The sequence below is a fragment of the Pleurodeles waltl genome, chromosome 5 (genome assembly GCF_031143425.1).
Source record: "Pleurodeles waltl isolate 20211129_DDA chromosome 5, aPleWal1.hap1.20221129, whole genome shotgun sequence".
In the NCBI taxonomy this organism is placed as follows: Eukaryota; Metazoa; Chordata; class Amphibia; order Caudata; family Salamandridae; genus Pleurodeles; species Pleurodeles waltl.
In genome coordinates, this window is record NC_090444.1 from 1,255,353,010 (window position 1) to 1,255,380,579 (window position 27,570).

The 27,570-nt window shown below is 43.6% G+C and overlaps 1 protein-coding gene across 3 annotated transcripts in view; it reads left to right on the top strand.

Annotated features, from left to right (window-relative positions):
* The window catches only part of CASP8AP2 (caspase 8 associated protein 2), a 248,152-nt gene that overhangs the window by 40,325 nt on the left and 180,257 nt on the right, over nt 1-27,570 (top strand). For all 3 annotated transcript variants that reach the window (XM_069235500.1, XM_069235501.1, XM_069235502.1), the window contains one exon: nt 26,956-27,030. In XM_069235500.1, the coding sequence (XP_069091601.1) occupies nt 26,956-27,030 (75 nt within the window). The remainder of the gene's footprint in view (nt 1-26,955; nt 27,031-27,570) is intronic.

Genomic DNA, 27,570 nt, shown 5'->3' on the forward strand with positions numbered 1-27,570 from the left:
AACCTCCCTCCACCTAGCCGCCCAGGCCAATTCTGCAGCTAGATAATCAGAAAGTGCCAGGCCGCCCTCTGACATGTGAAGACAGAGTTTGGCTCATGATATTCTGCATCATTGTGTCCCCCAAAGTAACATCAGTAATAAGTTGTCCATTTCCTGAAATATGGCATGGGGCACTCGGAAGGGGAGTGTGGAGAAAAAGTAAAGTAACCATGGCACAACCCCCATTTTGGACAGGGCACCCCAACTCAAAACCGAAAGGTGCAACGTACGCTAGAAGGCTATGGTGTGGCTTAGGGAAGCCAGTGTAGCTCGTATATTACCTTTCATGAGTTATGTTTCAGATCGATAGATCTGCATGCCTGAAAACAGATTGTGTCATTCCCAATGCAACTTCTTTCCTATTTCCTGCTGTCTTGCCTCTGTCTCAGGTTTACGGACAGGGTCACATGAGACTTACCTCTTTTCACCCTTAGGCCTGAGACTGAGCCGAACTCAGAGAGTGCCTCAACAGTGCCCTCCTCATCAGTCTACAGTTCTACACCCTATAAAGGTAGAACAGCAGGTCTACGTATAATGAGATATAGAATGTAGTATTGTCAACTGAGAGTCCTTGGAATGAGTGGGTTTCTCAAAGTGGGAATGCAAGAAGTTCAACAGCTTGCCAAAAAACATTGGGGATAGGAGGCATCCCTGTTTAGTACCCTTTTCAATAATACAGGTGTCCGAGTCCCGTGATCTTCACACCGGACGGTCGGGGATAGAGGACCTTGGTCTATGTAAGGTAGCCCCTGCCATGCCCCATACTAGTCATGACTGTGCATAGATATTCCCATCGGAGAGAATCAGAAGCTTTCTCCATGTCAACTGCCATCGCCAACATTTTGGGACGAGTCAAAAGGGGGGAAATGCAAGGCGTGCATCAATTGCCTGATATTAGGGGCTGTATTATGGGTTGGAATTAATCCAATTGATCTAGGTATATGAGATCTTGGAGCTCGGGTAGTCATATAGTGACCAGTTGTAGGAAGTTGGCTCTGTATGTACTATTTCAAAGTAAGAAATAGCATGCACAGAGTCCACAGGTTCCCCTTAGAGGTAAGATAGTGGCAAAAAGAGTTAATTCTAATGCTCTATTTTGTGGTAGTGTGGTCGAGCAGTAGGCTTATCAGAGGGTAGTGTTAAGCATTTGTTGTACACACACAGGCAATAAATGAGGAACACACACTCAAAGACAATTCCAGGCCAATAGGTTTTTATATAGAAAAATATATTTTCTAAGTTTATTTTAAGAACCACAGGTTCAAGATTTACAAACAATACTTTAAATGAAAGGTATTTCACTCGGGTATCTTAGGAACTTTGAATCAGCAAAATAGCATGTACAGTTTTCACAAAAATGGCAATAAGCTATTTTAAAACTAGACAGTGCAAATTTCAACAGTTCCTGGGGGAGGTAAGTATTTGTTAGTTTTGCAGGTAAGTAAACCACCTACAGGGTTCAAAGTTGGTTCCAAGGTAGCCCACCGTTGGGGGTTCAGGGCAACCCCAAAGTTACAGCACCAGCAGCTCAGGGCCGGTCAGGTGCAGAGGTCGAAGTGGTGCCCAAAACGCATAGGCTTCAATGGAGAAGAGTGTGCCCCGGTTCCAGTCTGCCAGCAGGGAAGTACCTGTGACTTCGGAGGGCAGACCAGGGGGGGTTTTGTAGGGCACCGGGGGGGGGGGGAACACAAGTCAGCACAGAAAGTACACCCTCAGCAGCACGGGGCGGCCGGGTGCAGAGTGCAAACAGGCGTCGGGTTTGTAATGGAGTTTAATGGGAGACCCAGGGGTCTCTTCAGCGATGCAGGCAGGCAAGGGGGGGGCTCCTCGGGGTAGCCACCACCTGGGCAAGGGAGAGGACCACCTGGGGGTCACTTCTGCACTGTAGGTCGAATCCTTCAGGGGCTGGAGGCTGCGGGTGGAGTGTCTTTACCAGGCGTCAGGTTCTTAGAAGCAGGCAGTCGTGGTCGGGGGAGCCTCTGGATTTTTGCTGCAGGCGTCACTGTGGGGACTCAGGGGGGTCAACTCTGGCTACTCACAGGGTCGCAGTCGCCGGGGAGTTCTCCCTGTAGTGTTGTTTCTCCGCAGGTCGAGGTGGGGCGTCGGGTGCAGAGTGGAAAGTCTCACGCTTCCGGCGGGAAACGTGCAGTCCTTTAAAAGTTGTTTATTTGTTGCAAAGTTGTCTCTTCTTTGGAGCAGAGCTGCTGTCGTCTGGAGTTCTTGGTCCTTTTAGATGCAGGGTAGTCCTCTGAGGCTTCAGAGGTCGCTAGACCCTGGGGAACGCGTCGCTGTTGCAGTTTCTCTTGAAGTGGGGAGACAGGCCGGTAGCGCTGGGGCCAAAGCAGTTGGTGTCGCAGTCTTCTCTGCAGGGATTTCAGGTCAGCAGTCCTTCTTCGTCTTCAGGTTGCAGGTATCTGCTTTCCTAGGTTCTTAGGAGCCCCTAAATACTGAATTTAGGGGTGTGTATAGGTCTGGGAGGGCAGTAGCCAATGGCTACTGTCCTTGAGGGTGGCTACACCCTCTTTGTGCCTCCTCCCTGAGGGGAGGGGGGCACATCCCGAATCCTATTGGGGGAATCCTCCAAAACCAAGATGGAGGATTTCTAAAGGCAGGAATCACCTCAGCTCAGGGCACCTTAGGGGCTGTCCTAACTGGTGGGTGGCTCCTCCTTATTTTTCTCATTATCTCCCCTGTACTTGCCGCCAAAAGTGGGGGCTGTGTCCAGGGAGCGGGCATCTCCACTAGCTGGAGTGCCCTGGTGCATTGTAACACGAAGCCTGAGCCTTTGAGGCTCACTGCTAGGTGTTACAGTTCCTGCAGGGGGGAGGTGTGAAGCACCTCCACCCAGAGCAGACTTTTGTTTCTGTCCTCAGAGAGCACAAAGGCCCTCACCACATGGGGTCAGAAACTCGTCTCTCAGCAGCAGGCTGGCACAGACCAGTCAGTCCTGCACTGAACAATTGGGTAAAATACAGGGGGCATCTCTACCTCTGTGTGCATTTTTTAATAAATCCAACACTGGCATCAGTGTGAGTTTATTATTCTGAGAAGTTTGATACCAAACTTCCCAGTATTCAGTGTAGCCATTATGGAGCTGTGGAGTTCGATTTTGACAAACTCCCAGACCATATTCTTAATATGGCCACAACTGTACTTACAATGTCTAAGAATAGACTTAGACACTGTAGGGGCATATTGCTCATGCAGCTATGCCCTCACCTGTGGTATAGTGCACCCTGCCTTAGGGCTGTAAGGCATGCTAGAGGGGTGACTTACCTATGCCACAGGCAGCAGTTTGTGTGCATGGCATCCTGAGGTGGATGCCATGTCGACTTTGCCTTTTTGTCCCCACCAACACACACAATCTGCAATGGCAGTGTGCATGTGTTAGGTGAGGGGTCCCTTAGGGTGGCACGACATATGCTGCAGCCCTTAGGGGCCTTTGCAGGTCACAGGGCCCTTGGTACCACTTGTACCTTTTACAAGGGACTTATCTGTGTGCCAATTGTGGAAACAATGGTACATTTTAGGTGAAAGAACACTGGTGCTGGGGCCTGGTTAGCAGGTTCCCAGCACACTTCTCAGTCAAGTCAGCATCAGTATCAGGCAAAAAGTGGGGGGTACCTGCAACAGGGAGCCATTTCCTTACACCAGTGTTTTACTGAGAATTTTGTAATCCATGTTTAGAATTAAAAGTACTCTATAAGAGGACATTAGGTCCTCCTCTTTCCTGTGTTTCAGAAGTGGCACCAGTAGAACCTCTCACACTGTAGGGGACAAGGTTCTCAGTGCTCTTGCGTTGTTATAAAATTTAGGTAACCTAGGGGCCAGGATGTTGTTGAACGCTGAATAGAACTCGATGGGTAAGCCATCGATTCCAGGGGGTTTACCCAAGGCTAAGGACTTAGTGGCTCCTTGTACGTTTTGCACCTGTACTAATCCCACAACCCCCCAGTGCTGTCACCATCTTGTAACTCACTCCAGTAGTCCAAACATTTAAGAAATAGGCACGCAATGCCTGAGGGCCAAGGTCTGGAGATGCTGCATATAGTCAGGCATTGTAGCCCCGAAACCAAAAATGTATGTCTGTTTTTGGGTACGAGAGGGTATAGCAAGCCAGGCTAGTTGCTGGCCATTCTTATCACGCTCACTATGGGCTTTAGTTATGATTTGGCGGTAATTGTACCTCCTTAGCCTTTCTAATAATTTGTGCAGCTTCACTTTCACCACAGAAATCTGGTGGCACTTAGCAGTGTCATGAAGACCTTTTTCTATCTAATGTGTCAAACAATTGTTTCTGCTGAGTAATCTTTTTCAGTAATTGCATTCGGATGAATGGCGTCGCCGCAATGCAATCGCCTCTATCCACCACCTTGAACGCCTTTTATTCAGTCAGTTCAGAAGAGGTGGTTTCCTCATTCTTTGAGAAAGTCTTGGATCGCATTTGCTAGAGAGTCCCAGAAAACAGGATCTTCCATGGCATCCGAATTCCATTTCTAGGATGTGGGTGGTGACCTAGGAGCTTCCCAACAGAGTGTCAACATTAATGGATTGTGGTCTGAGTAACTTTTGGTGGATCGCCTTGTTGCATAGTGAACCATTCACAGCAGTACCTCTGCCGTACAAAAAGATTGTGCATGATTGAATAGTGAGAGTATTACCTGTGCTGGGGATTGTGTGCTCTCCATACATCCACCTGGCTTCACTCCCATTTCCATTCTCAAGACTGTGGCCACTGCACAGGTCAGGGAGGTAGGTAATGGTAGGTGAGAGGCAGTGATTTAGGGAAGGCCACTTAGAGTTGCATGCCCCTCTATTCTGCCCTCAAGCACGATGTGTCGCCCCGCTGGGTCAATTATCTCGAGTTGAAGTCAGGGCACCCCTGGTAAGATCCATATAAGCATTCCCCAGGCAAAGACAGATGATGTGAAGTAAATCTGACCCTTCCACCTCTTTTACAGTGCTGCCCCCTCTGTTTTGGTGAGATGGGTTTCCTGCAGCAAGAAAATTTGCACCTTATCCCTTTTAATGTAGGCCTGAACGTTCTGTCTGTTACTAAGGGATTTCCTCACGTTCCAGGTGAGCAACATAATAGAGTATTTACTAGACATTACACGGTATCTCTCCCCTAGCCCCCACCCTACGACGTAGCCCGCCTCTGTTCGAGAATCAGTAATCTATATATAGTGAACGCTCCAAAGGCGACAGGAAAAGCAAAGAAAAAGAACATTAGCCATGCAAACAATCTCCAGCTGGTCCCAACCAGGATGATTTCACAGCTGTGGATTGTTAAAACTGTCTTAACTCTCAATTCAGCCTTGTGTTCCTGTAGAGGCCGGCATTCTGCCAATCGCCTGCAACACCGTTTTGGACAGCCATTAGTCTGTCAACCTTCTAACCCGGGCTAAAACAGTGATTGTAAGAAATTGGGTTACTGGTTGACTCGGTTGTGAGCCCTGATTAAGCAGAAACCACAATCCTTGTTGGTGTAAGGCACAACAGGCCTCAAATTCATAAAAATGAGCATCTTGAATGATCTACTTGACCATAACTATAATGTACTTGACCCAGCGGGTCTCAAATTGTGTGATCCTAGGCAAATTCTTTACGGAGTTGCCTTTTTTTTCCATTCTCACATATGAGTGTACCTTTAAATATGTGAACGTAGAATTTCTGGTGTACAAAAAAAACTTCTATGTTTCATTAAATAGACTAAACGTTTTCACCATGTATAAAAATATTATAGCCCACGTATAGGGGACACATGAACCATTTCTTGCTTCTTAGTTTACTAATAGCATTGCTACCAGGGCATAAGAGTTTGTTTAAACACTCACTTTTTATAAATATATTACTAAAGGATGATGTTGTCACACTGTCATTTACAGACAGAAAATTTCCAAGAAGGGCCTCAAATCCCTCCAACTAATTTGCAGCTTTACTGTTAAAAACTGCTTAATATATTATCAAATCTATGAAAATCTGGTTTCAGAAAACATATTTATTCTTTGTAATTCACCAGGTAAGGTGTTCTGATCTGTTTTCACCCTATTAAAATATGTTTTCATCACACAGAAGTACAAACAATGGGCTTTCACAACCACTGAAATACATTTTGAAATGTGTGTACAGATCACTTAGCTATTTAAATGTTGTGTGTTAGATAAAAACTGATAAAATCCTGGAACTCTGCAGTCAGAAGGAAAGTTAATTGTTAGACAAACTGACTTTTGACCTCTGTCTCTGAACTCAGATCAAATGTGACACACAAGATTTAAAGGCCTTCATCACTTTCTGACTGAACAGAACACCTGTTCTATGTCAACTCATCAGAAGGGACACGGAAGTCCTAAAAATAGCTTGACCTCATAAAATAGGGACTCACCATAGGGAGTGGCTAGTAGAATATTTGAGGCCTGCACAAGCAAACCCCAAATTATCCTGTGCTCAACCCCCTGGTAGCTTGGTACAGAGCAGTCAGGTTGAACTTGGAGGCAGTGTGTAAAGTATTTGTGCAACACTTCATACAGTAAAACAGTGAAAACGCCACACAGAAAGGATCCCACACCAGGTTAAAAAAATAGAGCTGAATTTAATAAATTAAAAAACCAAAACAACAATACAATCAGTAGAACAGGAGGTATGAATTTTTAAAGAATGAACTGCAATATAGTGCCTAAAAGCATAAAGCGCCAACCACGGCGATCTGGGCACATTGGATCGGATCAAAGACAAAAGTTCATGCTGACTGCGACAAAGTGCGGTTTGGATACAGTCCCAGGTTAGTCAAGCTGAATGTTTATCTTCTCATGTTTTGTAGCAAGAGTCCCATTCATGTGAAAGAAAGTCACCGACTGCAAGGAGATCGGCGTGGCGCAAAGAGCAGTCTGGGCAGGCTGGTATTTTCGCTTTGGCGGTCCTCTGTGGTGATCAGTGCTTGCTGGGCGAAGACTGGCTGGTGGCGGCTTGCATTGAATTTTCAGTGCGAACAAACTCATTTGCAGTCTTGAAGAGCCCAGAAGCTAGAATTGAAGAGCTCAACAGTCTCATCAAGGGTCGAGGACCTGAGAGGATTCTCTTGGAGGTCAGGAACTCACAGAAGACAGGTTCAGGAGCTGTTGGGGGCATGGGGAGGGGAGGTGGGACTGTTATGTCCTTGAGGATCAGATCAGGAGGCCAGCAGACTAGCTCTTTAAGTCACCCTAGGGTCCTGGGTTACAGATGAAGTTACAGGTCCAGTTCTTCCGCAGGAAACAGGTCAGCACAGCTACGCAGCAGTTTCTGTGAAGCAGCAGTCCAGCAGTGATCATCCTTGTAGCAGCAAAGCAGTCCTTCTACCTGTGGTGGTTTCTGAAGTCCTTCTTTTATACACTGGTGCCCTGGTTCTGGAAGATGGGCGAAGCATCTAAACAATGTTTTTGAAATCTATCCTGCCTCCCCTCCCCTGCCCTTGCTCCAAGCTGGCTTAAGTGACAATGCAGGGTATTTGGGCCCTTTGTTTTGTGACAGGGTGCAGCCTGTTCATTGTAAGTGAGGCTGGGCCCAACTCTTCCCTCCCATCCTGCCAATGATGACCTTTCCAGTCACTCCTAAGCTCCCATTGTGTGTGGCTATCTAGGAGGAATACACAAAACCCGACTGCTGACTGCACCCAGTTGTGACCAGAGACAAGTCGCAGGCACCAAATGGCTAAGGCAAGAATTAAATGTAATGAGGTCACTCAATGTTATCCTATGGGAGGGATCAGCCTTGCAGTAGTGAAAAATGAATTTGAGAGGTTTTCACTACCAGGACATATAAAACTTAATGTGTATACCCTACCTTTTTAATACACATCACCCTACCCTCTGGGATTTTCCTACCATAGGGGTGACTTACATCTATAGAAAGAAAAGGCTTCAGCCTGGTTAAAGGTGTATTTTGCCAGGTCAGTTTAAACTGCACAAGCAAACTCTGCAATGGCGGACCTGAGACATGTTTAAGGGCTACTTAAGTAGTTGGAGCAATCGGTGCTGCCGAACCACTGGTAGCATTTAATTTACAGGCTGTGGGTACATATAATACCACTATACAAGGGATTTATAAGTAAATTAAATATGCCATCTGGGTATAATCCAATGCTGCCATATTTAGAGGAGAGAGCACATGCGCCTGAACACTGGTTAGCAGTAGTAAAGTTCTCAGAGTCCTAAGGCAAGCAAAAATGAGGTCAAACAAATGAGAAGAAGGCAAAAAACTTGTGGGGAAAGACCACCCTAAGGATGACAGCTCTAACAGTGAGATACTAGAGTCTCTACAGATGTGGGTGCTAAGACAAAAGTGATAGAGTCCCATCCTGCAATGTAAAAGTGAGCAAACATTAGGATAATTAAAACTTTTATGATGAAATAAGTTAATCCGCAGTGCCCGCTGTAACTTTAGGTAATAGTTTACTCAGGTCAGATCCAGTGGCTTAACAGCAGCCTCACAGCCCCTGCGATGCACAAGGGGGCCTGCTCTGTGCACAGAGCTCCTGATTGAGTTTGAAGCGTCGGGGGCGGTGCCTCCATGCATTTTGCATGGGCCCCCCCTCATGTTTCTTTACACAGCTGTTAATGAGTGGCATCTTCAGAGCTCGTTAGTCCTCTAGGGTCACTTCCAGCATGAACCAGCTCCCCAACCACTGCCACGGCTCCCCTCCTGCACTTGCAAGCCTGCTTTTGTATGGGGCGTGCTCCAGCATGCCTCACTCAGCGGGAATTCATGTGCCTTTGAGGCCCTGCGGGTGGTAGTTTTCCCATCCAATGTGATCCTCAGCTTAGCTGGCAATAATGAGGGGCATTAGATACCTAACTCCCTCATGCTGTTTTTTTTTTTTAATGCCAAAAAGAAGGCTATGTGTTGCCCTGTCGTAAAATGAGGGAAGAAGGATAGATGTGCATCTTCCACGGTGAAGGGGCCACAACTTGGAGCCAGCTTGGGTATGTAGTCGCGGTCAGCGTTTCAGGTGAGGGACCACAGGCTGAGGGGGAGTCCCCAGTGCAGGAGCCCTCAAAGGCATCATGTGTTCCCTTCCAGCTGTGTAAGGGTGCAACCATCTCGTGTAGCCAGTCCTCCAGTTGGATAATTATTGAGGGGCCCTCAGTCAGCTCTGGCAGTCCAATCACCCATATGTTTTTCCGCCTGGTACTGCCCTTCTGATTCTCAATCAGAGACTCGAGTGTTGATCCTGCCAGTCAGGAAGTCCAGGTCGGCTGTATGTGATTTGGATGTAGGGCCCTGCATCATATGGTTGGCCTCCACCAGTTGGAGGCAGTTAGGCATTTTACAGTGGTGGTGGCATAGCAGCCCTGTCTCCACAACCAAGCAGTCACTTTTACTCTTGTGGACATCCCTTGTGGAAACGAAGGCAGCAAGTATAGTGTCCAGTTTCTCCTCTGTTAGGGGAGGAGTGTCCCCTTGATGGGTCCCACTGATTGTGACGTTCTCCCTGTGTTGCTGTTATCTCCTGATTATGAGGTCAATAAAGGATGGTTGGGTAATTGCCAATTCCCTCCCTACAGCAATAAATGTCAGTAGTACAGGTTTGAAGGTGAGGGAGGGAAGTCACTGTCTCCTTCCAAGTTAGTAGAACAAGGGGAGGGTGGATCTTAACACCCTTACCTTGTGGTGCACAACCTGAAAGGATTTGTGGAGAATGGGAGAAATTACTAGCTGTGACCCCCTTTCTCTCCTGGAAGGGGGTGGAGGTGGGAGAGGAGGGGGGGTGGCACCACTACTGCTCATCCATCAGGGCGTGTGTGGGAGGGCAAGTGCTCTAAGGTCTTGTGGCACCAGCCCTGCAGCCACCTCTCCAGAGGTAGTGCCACAAGGCATTAGGCACCTCTGGATGCAGGCCGCAGGGCCTTTCTTAGGCGACAGGGCTGGAGTCGCTCTCTGCAGGACTGTTAATCACCCTCCCAGCGGGTCGTCGGAGATCTGAGATTGTGCTGCACCTCCGAGCAGCAGTTCAGTCCAGGTTTGGGCCCCTGTTGCTACAGCCACCACTGCTCCCGAGCCTCAACCTCCAGTCCGCTCAGTTCCTGGCATCGAATGAACTTCAGGGCAATAATGAGTTAGCCGGATTGCCTAGGGCCAGAGAGTGCTGTCTCAGGGCAGACCATTCAGCATGGCCGTTACCCCTCCTCCACCCCCCACCCCCAAATTGTGTAACTAAGATGTTATTGGTACATCTGCTCTGTGTCTTAGTTTCTCTGTTAATTTGCAAACCAAGGTTCACAGCAGATAGCTCGGTATTCCTGAACCTTGCTACAGCAATCATGTCTAAAGCAAATTGCCCCACCATCCAAAGTGAATTGACCCAAAAAGTGGGATGCCACTGTTAGGCTAATTGGACCTTGGACAGTGGGTCGTATTTAGGGGTGTCCAGTACACTGGGAGTAGATACGCTGGTGCTGGTTCAAATGGTGTTACCCAAAACGATTCAAGGGATTGGTAGGATTACAAGATTGTTCTTTCAGTGTTCAGGGTGCCAACTCCGGTATTTATTGGTTTCTTCTTATTGGCACCCAAGGGCGATACTTAACATCGAAGGTGGTATTGTGCAGTCATAAACATCTAATGGTGGAGTCATCCATGGCTCCTGAATTGCACAATGGACTTATTGGCACACTCCAAGGATGAGGGTCGCACACTGTTCGGTGTTACAACACTTTCCACGTATAAATGCTGATATTTCTAGAGCAGTAATTAGATGGATGAGTCTCTGGACTCTTAGTGACCTAATATTCTCTGTAAAAATACCCAGAGGACCTAAGGAAGTGTAGGTAACCTCTCTAGTCCCTTTTAGATTTGGGAACCTGTGATAATTTTTCCCACAATGTCTAAGTAGGTGGAGAGACCGTGCTCACCAACAGACATAGGGGGTCATTACAACCCTGGCGGTCGGTGTTAAACCGGCGGTAAGACCGCCAACAGGCTGGCGGTCTTACTTTGGGGAATTATGACCATGGCGGTTACCGCCATGGTCATCTGCCGGTTATCCGTTCCGCCCGCTGGGCTGGAGACCTGGTTCTCCAGCCCAGCGGGCGTCACTATACCGCCGGCGGTATTTGGACCTGGCTTACCGCCGTGGATTTCCAGCGGTTTGAACCGCCATGAAATCAATTGCGGTAAGCACTATCAGTGCCAGGGAATTCCTTCCCTGGCACTGATAGGGGTCTCCCCCACCCCGACTCCCTCCCCTACACCCCCCACCACCCCTGCCACACCCCCCCAATGGTGGCAGGGCCCCCCTCCCCACCCTGACCCCCAACATCAACGACACGCACCACGCAGGCACCACCTACACACTTACACGCACACACGCCGACATACATGCCTACATCCACACACACAGTCAGACACGCACACCCACATTCAAACATAAATGCACACATCCATACAGGCATACCCACAGACATACACGCACTCATTCCCATACGCACAACACCCCTGCAAGCATACACGCACTCACCCACCCCCTCTACATACATGCACACCCCCATGCACCCACACAACACCCCCCCACTCCCCTCCCCTCACGGACAGTGATAAGGTAAAAGGACGGAGAGCTGCCAACGGTCATAAAAGGCCGAGCGGAAAACCGCCACCACTGGCAGTCTTCCGCACGGCGGTCCCTCAGCGGTCTTCAAAAAAGACCACTGAGGTTGTAATGACCCCCCCCTCCCCCCCAAGTCCTTTGATGGAAATGCCATTCCCTTACATTTCCCGTGGAGCTTACAAGCTCATCATCCAGTTGCTTCCAGGCAAACATACATGCAGGTTTTTTTTTTTTTTTTTTTTCAACTAGGCCTTATCCAATGTGTGTTGGTCGTCATTTTAAACCATGTTTGTGGTTATGTACCGTACTCCTAGCTATATATATATATATGTCATGTTGGCTCTCATTGCAGTAATCACCTGTTCCGGAAGGCTTTGTGCAGGTGATTTGACTACTTTCGAAAATTTATTGTCAGTGGACTGAGTATGTTGAATCTCTTGTGGTCTAAACTTGGTGAAAATGTGTGAAGTCCTTTTCTTAGATCCGTTTCTGAAAATATCTGTCACACAGTTTAGAACACACTTGATTTGGTTGTGCTCAAGAAAGGGAAAATGTTTGATTCACAGACTGCCTGGGTCTGAGTGTTTCCGAATTTTTGATTTAAAAGTTGGTAAGTTTGCAAAATATCTCTCCTCCTAAAATTGAACCCATTTCTTGTTATTGTGCTAAGCCTGAATGTACAAGGTAGTTGCTCAGTTAGTATATTTTTCCCAAAATTATTTGATTGCCTCATTGATGCTGCTTATGCCTAATGACTATCAAGTGGCTTTTCATCCCTTAAGATGCATACAACACATTTTTGTTTACTCCATGAACACCCTGAAACTAAGGACTGTGATACCACTGTTCTGGTCCCGTCAACAACTTTTGACTGGATGAAAAGTTAATGTTCTCCTGACTGACATCCAGCTAACCCCAAGAAAGTTACTGTATCTGAGTGACCTGCAGCTGATTCTGCTCTTTCTTAACTGACCCTTACAGGGATACTTTTACAGCTTTTGCCAGCCTTATTTTAAGGCAAACACCTCTAGTGTTCCCCCAAGGCTCTGCCTTGTATCTTGGTGTATCAAACATTTGTTGAACAACTGGCTTGCTTGATCCGTTAAACTGACTTGTATGCTGATGATACCAAGATCCTCTTGAGGTAGCATTGTGGTTCCTGGAGATGAGAATTTATTTATGTTTCATGAATGGGTCAGGGACTGCAGAGAGAAAACTGATATTTATTGGGTTGGAGAGGAGTGCAGACTTCAGGGTCCTGCTTTTTGACTTTTGGATATTGGCATCTGTCCTGCCCTGATAAATAAAGTTAGTGAACTGGGCTTTAAGGTTGACGGGTCACTGTAAATGAGGCACAGCTTAAATCTGTCTTTATTGTCTGTTTTCTGGATTTCATGGTTCATTATTCTGTTATTCAAAGAACCTGGTTGTATCTTTTATTTATACTATAATTCCTATATTAAGGTTTATAACTATGCGTTCTGGTTCCAAACTAAATAATGACCAAACTCCAATTTTTCCCCCCAAAAAAGTAAGTAGTTGTGTTTGTATGTGGGCCTGCCATTTTGATTGTTATCCTTAACATGATTCTTTGCCTGAGGGCTTACGGGTTCATGTCCCTTTTAAAACTCATTTGATCTTTTATTCCGCTTTGCTTCCTTGAATTTCATGGTATCCAACACTTGAACAGCTACTGTTATTGTTTCGCCATCACAGATGACATACATTTAAAAATGGCGTGCTAATTGCCGTCCTTATTAAAGACACCAGCACCATGCAGTCCTCTTTTTATGTCTTCTCAGGTTGCCAGTCAGACTTTACTGCCCTTAGACAAAACGCTCGGACTTGACTGATAAGTCCTTTCACCATTTTCTCATCTCTGCGCTTGATTTATTGCCTTAACGATGCCTTCTTTTGTGCTTACTCAATTAACTTTTCAGAACACCCCGGGGGACTTATCACGTCTTCCCTGCCAATACTATCAGCAAAACTATCCAAGAGATTTAATTTACCTCATTATATAATATCAGGTATGCACATTCTCCTGAACCTCGGTTACGTTTTGTTCTTTTTTATAACTGTTCATTTCTCATATTCATTTTTCCCATTTCTCTCTTCGCCCTCTGTGACTTGGTCACATTCAAACAGGGATACCCGCTTACCTAGCAGCACCTTCTCGAAAACTGAAACGTCACCACGTACTTACTGGGTTTGTACTTTTCGTCTTGGTTTCAGTGACATTGTTGGATCGCCCAGGTACAATCCATTAATTTACATCTCCCTTCTGAAGAGTATCAATGCGACTGTTTATTTCACTTTATTTCTCTCACCTCTCATCACTAATGGGACACGTGGTGTGAGTCCTTTATTTCCTATTGACTGCAGGTTTCTTTTGGACCTTAGTTTTTTACCTGGCTTTAAACTCTACAGGCGCTTTTTGCACTCTTATCACGGTGTCCCTTTCTCGGCTTTAGACTGGCATGGCAACGGATGGTCTGATGGGTTTTATATTTACCTGCATCCCACCATTGGCACATGTGGGTGCTGGTATATCATTTGTTGTACTATTATTTATATATATATATATATATATATGTGTAGACTAAAACAATTGTATGTTGTTATTGAATTTGCAGCCCTGAAAACGTCGTCATAGACATAAAACACATGTTGGCTGCTTTCTACGTATCTATACGTGATGTTGAATCACTGAACTTCATCTTTCTCATTAAATGGATTTACGCTTTGAAGCTTACCCTTAAAGACTTTGTGGGCTCTGGGGCATTTTAAATCCTGATTTCAGGATATGTGCTGCTACTGGCTTACAATTCCTTAATCCATTCTGGTCGTAGCGTGCTTCATAATATTAGTCTCTATTAAGTAAGGTGGTTGCAAATTTGAATACTGACTTAAAACTACTTTGTCTCATTTGCACAACTCTAATTTATTTTTCGGAGCGATAAATATCCAAATTCTACATTAAAAATGTTACCCATCTCCGTGGTGTAGCAGTTATCTTTTTAGTCTGTATGGCTCTTTCAACTTTTTCTGGGTTGATTCCCTCTGCTTTGGCTGTAAAAGTAACACCCCCATCCCTGAATTAATGCGACCTGCAGTATGTCTCAGAAATCTTTCATTCCCTATCAGGGATGTTTTGTTAATTGAGTTTGGCTACATTGTTGTTCATTTTCTTTTTTCAAAACCTTTGGCTGTGCATATACATACACATCTCTGGGCCATTGAAAAAATGTGAGGTTCCTGATCCAGTTGTGCAGCTACATATTTATTTAAATAGATATTCTATTTTATTGTCTTTAAATGCTGAGCATGCAGTGTACTTTACAGCATCTTTTCTTCTCCCATCCACCCCTTGTTTTTTGTGCTGGTACTGTTGTTACTGGAACTCTTCCAACTCTTCACTGACCCAGCTGTTGTGAAATTTGCAGCACAGCTGTTTAATAGTGACCTTGGATTATGCAGGTTACTGGGATTGAACACCCAAGCCTGGTCTTCACCTGGCCCCTCCTCCTGGGTCGCAATCACCAACTTTTTAATTGCATCTCGTTACACATAACAGTTGCATCTCACAGATCTTCACATAGCCCTCCTCTGAGTTGGAAGATCTGTCTTCCTGTATTCCAAGTGTCATCTGAATATGTTCACCTGTCTTCATCGTTGATCTTAATGCTTTGATCTCAACCTGCATGTCATTCGGAATGCTTTACTTCTAGACCTCTTGGTATTCTGTGGAACAAAGTTGTGGTATATATAAAGCCTATGTGGTTGAGGCCTCCTCTTGATCCTAGCCCTGAAATGCACATGCATGTCTATATTACCTGATGGCTTACTGTCATCTACCTTCTGGAAAGAGTGAGAGTTGTGACAGCGTAAGCTTGTGCAGTTTCACTGTACTTTTGGTGACCTGTGATGATCCTCTCCAGGTACCACAAGGTATGATTCTCTTAGTGTCTTAGAGGCTTCTTAGCCCCTAACCGTTATACTAAATAGTACCTTTTGCCTGGACCACCCAACTGTGTAGGGAATCCTCACAATTCAACTGAGGGTATTTAGTGCGTCCCATTCCAGTGGCAGACCCTGGCTTGCCGAACAGGTTTGTATATGCCTCACAGCTGTGAAATAAAATGTCTGCTAAAATGGACGTCCTGTAAAGAGAACTGCTGCTGTTATGCTTGGCAGTCATCCGAGTAAATTCCAACAGTGGACAGTTAAACATCAGACGGCATAGAACTGCAGCAGTGGGAGTGGAGCTGGAGCCACCACGCTCATTGGTTCACAAACTGCTCTCTTCTCTGATATCTGGTTCCCAAGATGTTGGACTCCATACCACCAGAGAGTGAGCTAAGACTGTTTCCAGTCTTGTCAGGCTACACACACACACTGCATAGATTTCGTATGTTCCTCTTCACTTATTAAGAAAGACTGTTCCAGCAGCATTGTGCATCAACAAGAAAGAACTCAAAAGAGTGCACATGACCTTGAATCTGGTGACCTTTTATAGCGTGCCCTCGAAGGACATAATAAAACAGTTCGAGCCAGAGTAGGAAAAATGTTCGTTGCTTCGTAAAAACCCTACAATGACAGCAAGAGAACACTGGTTTTAACTTGAACAATTAAAGCCACCATAGGCAGGATATGTTCCACCAAAAACAATTGTTCATCAGAATTCAAAAAGAGAAAGAAAGAGAGGGTCCACGTCTCACTTCTGAGCAGCAGAAAAAAGAGATAGAGGCCAAGATGGCCCTCTTTTGGAGCTTTTGGAGAGACAGCGATATGACGAATGGTCATTTAATCTTATGTGTTTTTGTGTAATTCATTTTCTAGTGTTTTTGGGAAAGGCAGTGCCTTTGTTTTGAAATTTGGCTGCTCTGTTTAGTAAAGGAGGTGCAAACCATGGTCCTCACCTCTTGTCCTTTTTTATAATGTACTTGCACTGGTTTGGCAGTAAGTTTGCTTCAAGGTGTTGTGAGATGTAGTTGCAGATGGGCCATCCCAGCAGTCTTCAGGAAGTCTTGTGCAGAGATCGGTCTGAAATTAACATGCCAAAGTATCCATTTTTAGGGTTGAGCGCGCAAAGTGCTCTGTCCCTGGTGTAAACTCTTGGTGGGCTTTTAACCACACTCATGTGACGCCCATCAGTTTGGTGGGTTCGTGGGCTTGCGTTTTAAAATTCTCTTGATTTCATTAGTTAAAGGCATGCACAAGTCATGCCTTTCCCGGGGGTTTAGCCCTCCTCGAGTACACCGTCCAACTACTGAAAACATACTAGGCTTAATGTTTTTCGTATGGTTTATGGGCTACTTTTTCTTTTTATTTCGTAGGCAGCGTGATCTCGCTGGGCAGTAATCGAGCACTTTACATGAAATCGACCCTGTTACATGGATAATTGCACTTTTGCCAATATGTTTCACTGCAAGCTAGTTTCTGTTTCCTTTTGTGTGTCTGCTTCGCATTCATGGTGGCTGTCGGCTTGCTTATGTGAAACTGTTTTACTTTTCAGTTTGTGGCAAGAAAAGTCTGGTTAGGAGTTTAAAATGCCAATTGCTCTAACTCGAGCAAACGCGAGACCCATTGCATTGCATATGCTTGTTTTCATTGTAGTTGCTTAATCTGTGTGTTCTCAGACTTGAATGGTATTTTAGTATGTAGTGTACTGAATTGTGCTATGTGAGGCAGTTTAAGCAGCCTTTTGGAAATTGTTGGCAGACCAGATTTGAGAGGCAAAATTACTTGTCTTTGATTTTTTGATACTTAATGTGGGAGATGAGGTCAAGACAGTGAGTGGCTGAGTACCTCTCTATTTTTTTTTTTGCATTGATTAACAACATTAATTTATATCTTAGAGGTTTGGAGGAGGTGAATGGCTTGTGGAAATGCAGTGATCTAGGATATTAGTAACTAAATGGGAATTTGGTCCAGAGGTGTTAGAGGAGCATGAGGCATGATACTGCTATTGCACCCGCATTTGTCCCACTCTCGGACACCCACCAATACCTAATGTCTGCTCAGACACTTGATTGCCACATTTGCTCCTTTCCACCCCTCTGTGTGCACCTACAGTGGCAATATTTCATGATTTTCTTCTCAAACACCAAGAGAACATCTGTAATAGCCTCCCTTTTGAGTTCTTAATCAGCACTTTTATTTGATTCAGTGGTTGAGTTTAGTATCTGTGAAAGGTTCAGCTGGTGACTGCTCCTTTTGAAGCAGCAGTGGCCACCAGTAAAGGTTTGTTGTTCACACTGTTACTTTGGTTCCCCAGGGGTGAAAACAATCATAGTATGTTATACAGGCATGTGAGTGCTTTCACTTTTCCGGACTATACAATTTCAGTCTTTTTCCTTTTTCAGTGCTTCTTCAATGCTGCTGTAACTGTTAATCTCTTGGTCTACCTTAGCCATTCCTGGATGAAATATAGTGCCTAAACAACAGATTTTTAAATGTCGGAGATTGGGGAATGACTAAAAAAGAAATTGCTCTCTGAGAAAACCATATCGGGGGAACCTGGACCAAAAAAAAACAAGCAATCAACACATAATCCGAAGCATTAGCTGAAGTCAGCTTAATAATGGTGAAAAACAAAATACCGTATGCAATCTGTATTTTAAATAATGGAGTAGGAATTTCATGACCCGAGGTTCTGTAGAGCCGCCCAAGTTCTCTACCCATACACCCTGGCCACCATAGAAAAGAAAACAAAAAGTTTGAGTCGGTGTTGGTGCCACCATCCCTTCAAACGGTAGCTAAACATTAGGCTGCTAAAGCTGGGCTAGTCCTTAACATAAGAGGGCAAAACATTACGGCTTAGAGTCCAGCATAATGTTCAATAGACCTGCTTGAAATATTAAAGAAGAAACGAAGTATCTATTTGTTAACATTTAGGTAAATTGAAGGTCACCTGAAATTCATTATAGCATTTTGTTTGATTTAATAAAACAAAGTAATTTCACTTTGTGGGGCTTACGGCAAAGCTGTTACTGTTTTCTGGTATCAAACAAATGTTTTCCTCAAAGTAGAGCCAAAAAAGAGGAATCACTTTTGAGGTGGATTAGGTTGACACCAACGTAGACTGAAAACATGACTCAGTGGCCTTTGGGCATTTATACTTCACTTCACTGGATTTACTGGATGATCTTGTATAAAGCTTGTTGCTGAGCAAGGCTTTGTGTGAAGTGTTGTAAGTGTATGGAAGGGGGTCACTTGAGCCATATTGGTGAAGAGACACACTGGTGCAGGTGAGAAATTCAGGAAACTGTGGGCACGTTGTCTTTTATTCTAAATATGTTTTGTTCCCCCAAAATATTGGGGTCACACCAGATAGATTTCCCAAGCACCAAAAATAAACTAACATTTTCAGGGAAAAGGAAAATTGTTACGTTTCTGACCCTTCCCACTAGTTATACTCTTGCGAGGAAGAGTCACACAAACGTATCCAAGACTATCTCATCAACTGTGAAATGCTGACCCCCGTCCACACCAAAATCCGTGAATATAGACACATTCATCCATTTGATGCTATTTTTCAACGGACAGATATTTTATATAAGCTATTCATCTGCAAATAATAGGAGTGATGATTATTGGTTTGATTGGTAAGTCAGCTAAGAAGATAATTAAAAGAGTGAGTCATAAATACTCAGTCATGTTTCATCAAACATCCCTTACCAGTTAGTCTAATCCCTACCTTCGTTTTACAAAATCTTTTATTGGGTTTTAAACAAACATGTGGATTGGCCACCTGTGAGATATATATATATATATATATATATATATATATATATATATATATATATATATATATATATATCTATCATAATACTACTACTTAATAACAAGCAGACCGCCCAAAATAAGCATATAATGAGAAATTATTGTGAAGCAAAGACATTGTGAAAGTACTTCAACCTCTAGCCCCCACCTGCATCTGTGGGCACCCATGAGCCTTATAAATTAATTCTTCTGCTCCGGTGCAGTAGTCCATTCCCTGGATAATTTTTTCTAATACGGGTGCCTTGGTGGCTCTCCAATAGTTTGCAGTCTCTCTCTCTCTTTGCTAGAAGAATGGTCATTGCCACCAGCATGTGAGTGCCCAGTGATCTACCCTAATTATCCATCTGGCCAGGAAATGCCATTTTTAGGTGATGCATAACAAACCTATGAATTACTAGATCCATTGTGTCCTATACGTCAGACCAGTACCTCTGATTCCTCGGGCATGGGTATATCATGTAGATGAAGGTGCCCATTTATTTTTTGCACTTGGGCGATGAGGACAGTACCTCCTTTTCATTTATACAGCCTACGTCAAATGTAGGAGACACTGTGAAAATATTTCAGCTGTGTTGTGCAAAATAGCTTTGATACTGCTAGACTACAGTATATGGGGCCATTTTTTGCCTCCGTCCACTCGGCCTCCTTGGCAACCCAAGATCTTGCTCCTTCTTAGTCCTTGGGTATTGTAGTGGTTCTGGAGTGTTGACTAGGATTTTGTAAGACATGATGCTACCTTTCTGATCTACCCATTCAATGGTGATGCTGAATTCACTAGTAATTAAATTGGGGGAGTGAACTAATTTTCTTTCTGCAAGCTTCAAGGGAATGCTACATCCAGATATATTGGTTGAATTGTGCAGCGAGAAGTCCGCTGACAGTTGCTCAAATGTTATTATATGGTCACATTCTCATGAATTCCCCAACCTAGAAATATCAATTAAGTCCAAGGCTCTAAAACCTGCCAGGCCAACCACCTGCCTTTGCCAAGTCTGAAGGGGAGGGGATGGTCACCTGTAGCAACTCTCTCACAGCGAATCCGCTTCACCGGATGATGCTAACAGCAAAGCAATTTGACAGAGTGGAGGCCTACATGCTCAGTCCATCCTCCGTACAGAAGATCGAAGTGGCTATACTAGCCTAATTACTTCAGCTTGTAACAGTTGCTCGCATCATTGCATACTAGGAACAAACGTTCATTGATAGGGGTTATTTTTTGATGGCTGGAGATATAATTTAATTTCTGAAAACTCTAAGCCCCCCTTCATATGGTTACAGTACAAATTTAGTAAAGGATATTAGCACCAACCACCTGCCAACAGAAATTTTGTTGCCAGGGACTGCAAGTTGTCATTGGAGTGCATAGGGATCTCACATGAGTAATCTTATACCACATAAACAGTTGCTTGAGGGGAAACGTCTTTAACGCACCACACCCAGCAATAGATGGTGGTAGGTCACCCTAAGCTGTCATGTCCCTATTCACCTGTTTGAAAAGTGAGTCAGTATTTAACTTTTAAGATTTCTGATGGTCAGTTGCAATGTGAATACCTTTACCTTTAACTTCTTGGCTGGTAAGCCTTTCCACCTAGAATGCTAAGACTTTTTTTTGTTTATTTGGAGTAGTTCACAGTTAAGACTCCACAACCTTCTTTCTACTTAAGGTGTAGATGTCAAATTTGTATTCCCCCCCCAACATCCTGAAGATTTTAAAAGTACCCAGGGTTTGTTGATTCCATTGGAGGGGAGCTAGAAAATAGCCAAAACATAGCTACATTACACACACACACACACACACACACACACACACACACACACGCACGCACGCATAATCGAAAAGGTTTACTGTGCTTAAGTCCCCCATCTTTCATAGTTCTGGCATTTTTCAAAGAAGTGGACCATTTTTCGTGTTTTTGTGCTTTCAGCCTACTTCCATTTTGTGGTGGGAACTCATGAGTGTTCTCTGAAAGCTGTAGATTTCTGAAAAGTAGACAACATTCAAAATGCAGCATTGGGTAATTTGTCTATAATCCCTCAAGGTATCCCCAAAGAAACTGTTAAAATAAAACCAGTATTGAAAATGAGTTGGAAAAAAAACAGCAATGTTTTTTTTTTTTTTTACAACATTTAATTTGTAATTTATTGTGATGAAAGTCGATTTACAAAATCAGTATACCATTAGGTCTTCTAGACCTTTCTGGTTTTGGGTTTGTATAAGGTTTGTAGGTTTTCCAAGAACCAGGGGCACCAATAGCCAACAACAGAATTGCGCCTTACTATGGTTTTTCATTTTCTGTAGAGCATTCATATGGTAAAATATAGTGTGTGAAAAATGGGTGTCAAGGAAACACATATTTCTGAAATGGACACCAGATACAGAGTTTAGGAGCAGCAGCTATTTGTAAGTATCTGAATTTGTGGGTATCCATACTACCATGTGAATTAGAGTGCATTTTTTCAAAATGTCTGTTTTCTGACACACAGGCTTACATTTTGAAGGCACAAATACAGAAAAATACAATTGATAATAACAAGTGTTCCACTATTCTGTATTCCCACATTTCATTGAGAATCCTTATGCAAGGAATCCCTTTGATCTTAGTTTGATCCAGTCCTATTGTGGACACTAGGCTCAGCCACACAAGTTGGGCAACATTTATATTGGGACAAGTAGGGGAATGCTGGTTTGTATGAGTTTTGAGATTACTGCTGATTCACGTTGTTTGTCACAGAAATCCAATGAAATTGAATAATTCTATGCAAGGTCTTCAGGTCGTTGTGGATAAGAAAAGTTAGTGGGATCTACATGAGACCTACCACTCTGGACTTCCCTGGGTGTCTATTTTTGAGACATGCCAGGGTTTGGTAGGATTCCCTGGGTGGCTGCTGAGCCTGGGCCCAAAAGCTGCAGCTATTCCTTTTTTTCATGTAGCCATATTGCGTCTTGGACCCCTTCCTTTTGTGGGCTCTAGTCCCACCCCCACAGGTGAGGTACCATTTTCATCAGGAGACATAAGAAAATGCATAGGAAAATGTTGTGGGATCCATGTGAGGCACCACCATGGAGTCCCCTGGAGTGTAGTTTGCCAACATAGCTGGGGTTGGTAGGTTTTCCTTAGAGACCATGTAGACCCTGACAATGAAAGATAGAAAATACGACTGCACAACAATCTACAACTCAAGTACACACACATATTGATTGGATTTAGTATAAGGGGATTGTGAAAAATTCAAAATGTGATTTTTATTAACAAAAGATTTGATGAAATGTAGAAATCACTGTTAATAAGATCATTTAAATTATGTAATACTGAATATGTAGCTCACAGCTTGTGAGCTGTAAAGCCATGGCAAGGCACCAACCGCTTTGCAAGGCATTCACACACTTTTTGTGCGTCTCACACAGAAAACCATTAGCATCGGCAGCTGTGGGCCCAGCACATTACAACTCTCACATCAACAAACCGTACCCCTCAAGGGCCCATCACTTTCATACGCCCATGGGTCTGATACAGTAGTCATTCTGGCTGGACGTGTGTGTGGGCTGACATTTGGTTGGTGGTGTGTGAATTGGCTTTTGGCTGCCTGTGTGTGTGTGTGTGTGTGTGTTGACCATCAGCAAGTCAGTAGACACACATTGCCAGAAAAACAGCTGTTCATGCACACCGGCAGTCAGGCGTTCACTGTTAATGTTTGTATAATGACAAGTAGCAAGTCACTGAACACACACAGCCAACCAAACGCAAGCCTTACGATCTACCTGCCAGATGCCAGTTCAGACACAGCAGTCATGTTACATTGCAACTGGCGGAATGTGGGTATGGTGTTTGCGCGTGTGTGTGTGTTTGTGTAGTGACCAGCAGCAAGTCCCCACCATCCCAACACCAGTCCACACACACTGCCAGCCAGGGACCAGTCAACATACCACTCAGACATCAACATGAAGCTTCACACCATGTTAGTTTCTAAAGCACTCCCCCAATGAACAGATTATACACAATGCACAGACAGGAAAAAAAACAAAACACCAAACTAAAATTAGCTAAAAAAAATTCCAAGAGAAATATCCAACCTATTGCTAGATGATGAAATAACAATTATGACTGAATACACAACAGGTGTAAACACATTAAACTGCTGCCAACAAGGTATCTAAACAAAAAATATATTGCAATACAGACCAGTCAGTTCCCTCTTACTCTGATGGTTGCTCCCAATACTTGAGCTGTGTATGGGTCAATTTAAAACATGTGGGTACATATAGGCCAGGATTGGATGGACACAGTGGGCAGTACATACGACTCTCCTTTTGTACTCCTCTTCGGAGACAGTCTCTGCATGTCCGAAAAGGAAAGGATTTGTGAGTCTTGGAGGAATGTATTTAGGAAAGTGGTGATCTTTCAATCTAGCCATACCCTCCACCATTCTGATTTTGGCAACACTTGCTTGCTGTACTACAACAAGGCTGCCTATTACAGACTACTGATACTGTGCAAAACTTATCTTGGAATCCGGAGAACAATATCAGAAAACAACGTAAGCATTGAAGGATGCCAAATGAAACAAATTAACAGCAAATCTCTTGTACCAGATACATGGCTTTCGAATAGCATTGTGAGGCTCCAACTATTGATCTGCTCTATCTACACCTGCCTTGCTTGTTGTAGTCTAAAATGCACACAGGTTTGCACACTTCTGCTATCCGACCCAAAACAGTCACAGATGAAGTGCTTTTATTGTGGATAGTTGTGAGCATGGGGACAGCTCTTCAGCCTGAACATTTGAAAGCAAGAAGTTCATTACTATACATGGCACTGCATGCTCTGTTCGCTTTCAGTTTTTTTTTTCTCCACACAGTCTCTTTACGGTGACCTTTAGAGTGGATTGTGCACCATGCCACAGTGCACACTTGGAACAATTTCTTAAATAACTGAACACATGTATAAAAAAGTATTGTCCATGTATAAATGGTGACCTTTATTAAAAAGCCCTCTGCGAAGTTCCCACAATTTTTTTTTCACCACCTCTAAAAGTGGAAGGGCAGCCAGGGGGTTCAGTAGAAGAATCTCTACCAGTGTACACCCTGAAATCATGCGCATATCCAGTGACACTTTCACGCAGCATATAGAGCTTAATACATAATGTGCTCTGTTGCAGGGAATGGTTTGTGTGAAAACCAAGCGGCCCTTTACCAGGACCAGAAGCCTCAACAAATCTCTCTTTCCCTGGAATATAGATCTCTGAGAAACAATGAATTAAATCGTCAAGGACAACCGAATCTTGCAGAGACAATCACAATTAGGATGATCATGTGACAGTGCTGTAGGATTATGCATAAAAGTAGCATCCATTGCAGAAGCAAATACTGATCTGGATTCATGGTTGCTGGGCATGTAGCAGTTGCCATTTAGGGACTAGTAGACCAGTATAAAAACAGTGATGGTTTCCTTATTAATTCCATCTGCAAACTTAAACCCCAGAACTGGTTAATCTTATGGAGATTTGTGGAAGTCCACCAAATAGCTATGGAATGGGTCTTAAGTGTGGCATTGTTGTCCCTCAAAAGCTATACTGTGTAAAAATTAGTCTGCTCAACAATATTGACCAAAAACACATCATCTATAAACAGTTGGAAGAAACTGACATACAGAAAGTTATCTGTATTGACTCTTTACTCTGTAACACCACTAAAGGCAGGCAAAATAGGTTATACCATTTTAGGGGCAACTTAGAGTCCCTGGCTGCAATCCAGCTTGCTCTCCTGCACTACTGGCATATCAGTGTCGTCCTCTGAAAGAGGCACTTGATCAGCACTAATAATTGATTCCTCTTCAGAGGATTCCTGTAGGTCAAAATATTCACTTCTAGAATCTTCAAATTGGTCCTCTGCCCCAGATGCAAATTCAGTTTTGGAGCCATATTCAGAGACAGATTCAAAAGACAAACCAATAACCTGCTGGGCGGCCAGCCTGTGGGCAGGCATAATACTTCATAATGAAACTAACACAGCAAACAATAATGCCCATAATGAACAGCCCCCACACCTGCCATTATTTCCTTACATATCTGTGATGGAAACTTCAGGAATTCACAAAAATCCTACCATCCAAAGTATGCTTTACGTGTTGCGTTGTGGTCACTGTTTTACCTCTCTTATTAGTAGTAGTAGTAGTAGTAGTATTACACAGAGCAAGTCCCTCTTCTGAACTCTGGAAGTGACAGGAAAACATCTGGTGTATCTCATCGAGAATAAGCATCATAAGGGCGGTATGCATTTATTCCCTATCTGAGGGTTTGGGAAGAGTGTAAAGGGCGGCACATATGAACAACTGTCCCTCCTCAAGGGGACCTGATTGGTTGGCCTCATCTGTATTACGAAGGAAGACCTTGGAATAGGTCCTCCTCCTGTTCTGTAGGGTTGGGGGGTGGGTCCCTCAGTTGGAGGCACAGCAGCCTGTGGAATATTAACTCCGGCCTGCTAGGAGAGTTAGGAAATAGTCTGTTTGGTATAAGTTCTGTAAATATGGTTTAAAAGCAGGGCGTGGTTTACAGTGCCTTTAACTTGGTATTTGCCTTTTCCTTGTAACAGTATCCAAACATACAATTTCCAAACCCTGAAATATTTATTGATGATTGCAGCTGTGAAACTATTAACATAACACGTGGTTAAAAAAAAAAAAATAAGATGACTCCAGTTTAAGGAGTAAGGGCCCTACCTGAAGATAAACTAGTACAGAATGTTAGGCAGTGTACAGTGGAGAAAGAAGGAGCTGTACCTTTTGGCCGGTGTATCCTTTTGGAAGGGTGCGCCGTTCCCTACTTGAACGTGAAACCAACTCAGTACGTTGAGCGATATAAGAGTCAAGAGGCTGATGGGGGTAGGTGGGTGGGTGCCACAAGACATATACCAGTTTGGCCTGGAAAGACAGATAGGTAAGCAGAGAGCAGTGCCAAAGCTGTTAGCACAGGACGAGGGCCCTGGGCATTTGCAAGGCGACATAACAACTTAACACCTCTCCAACCAGCTAGCTTTTCTCATTTTTATTGGCTTTGCACAGACTCATTACAAGGGGAATCTGTCTCATTTATTTTTAAAACAACCATTTTTGCGGGTACTTTTGTAAAAATCGCAGGATTTTTTTATTTTAACAAAAATGCTTATTTCGTGGGTGTCCGACATGTCAAAGGGAGTAGATGGAACTTGATTCTGGTCAAATTTGTGTTTTTCTTCTTATGGGAAAGCTGCTACTTGAACGCCTTCTATTTTTATCTTCTTTTTTTATGGCTTTTTAAGAGACGTCTCAGATATGCTGTTATGTGTTTAGAGATTCCTGGCTTGTAATGTCTGCATCGCTGATCATTTAATTTTTTCTATTTATAATTGCGTTATCAAAGATGCCTTTTTTGTATGTTCATATGTGATATGACTTTGTATTTGGAATCTTGCTGTTCATTCCGTGGACTTCATAAAATGGTACAGATTATCTTGTCATATCTGATGTTCAGATGCTCTTTCACTGAAACATGTTTCTGATTTTCTTTATCAGGTTCTCCATGTAAGGGTGAGGATGATAACTCAGTGGACATATATGATGGTTTAGATGGTCTTCCATCTGTGTCAGGTAAGTTGACACACACACTTCTAGTTTGATGTAATTGATCGTACAAGGTACACGTTTTGTAAAAAAAAAAAAAAAATGCTCTGGTTCGATTTTATTCTTGTCTAGTATTTTCTCTTCTCTCCCGACTTACTCATCTTTGTTTTACTTTTGTCTATTGTGACCATCTATCTTGCATTGTTTCCTGCTGTTCCCGCAGTCGTTATGCTGTGTCTAATGTTGTGTCCTCATATCGTATCATATAATAAGTATTCAAAATAAAGTGTAATACTTTTTGTCTTCACATATGAAGAAAATATAGCAACTGTTAACTTTATGAAAAATGTGCAGTTTACTATGTGATATGTTTTCAAATGTGAGTGTGAATATGTTACTTGCATTATCCCAGAAAAGTTAAAAAAAAAAAAAAAAGGTGAATCAATAAAAAGTCTCAACATTTGCGCCATCTTTGTGTCAGATTTCTGACATGAGATGTTTATGAATACTTTCCAGTGTTTCCCTCAGTATTTTGGGTTTGAGTATGTTAGAGAATTTCATTGACCA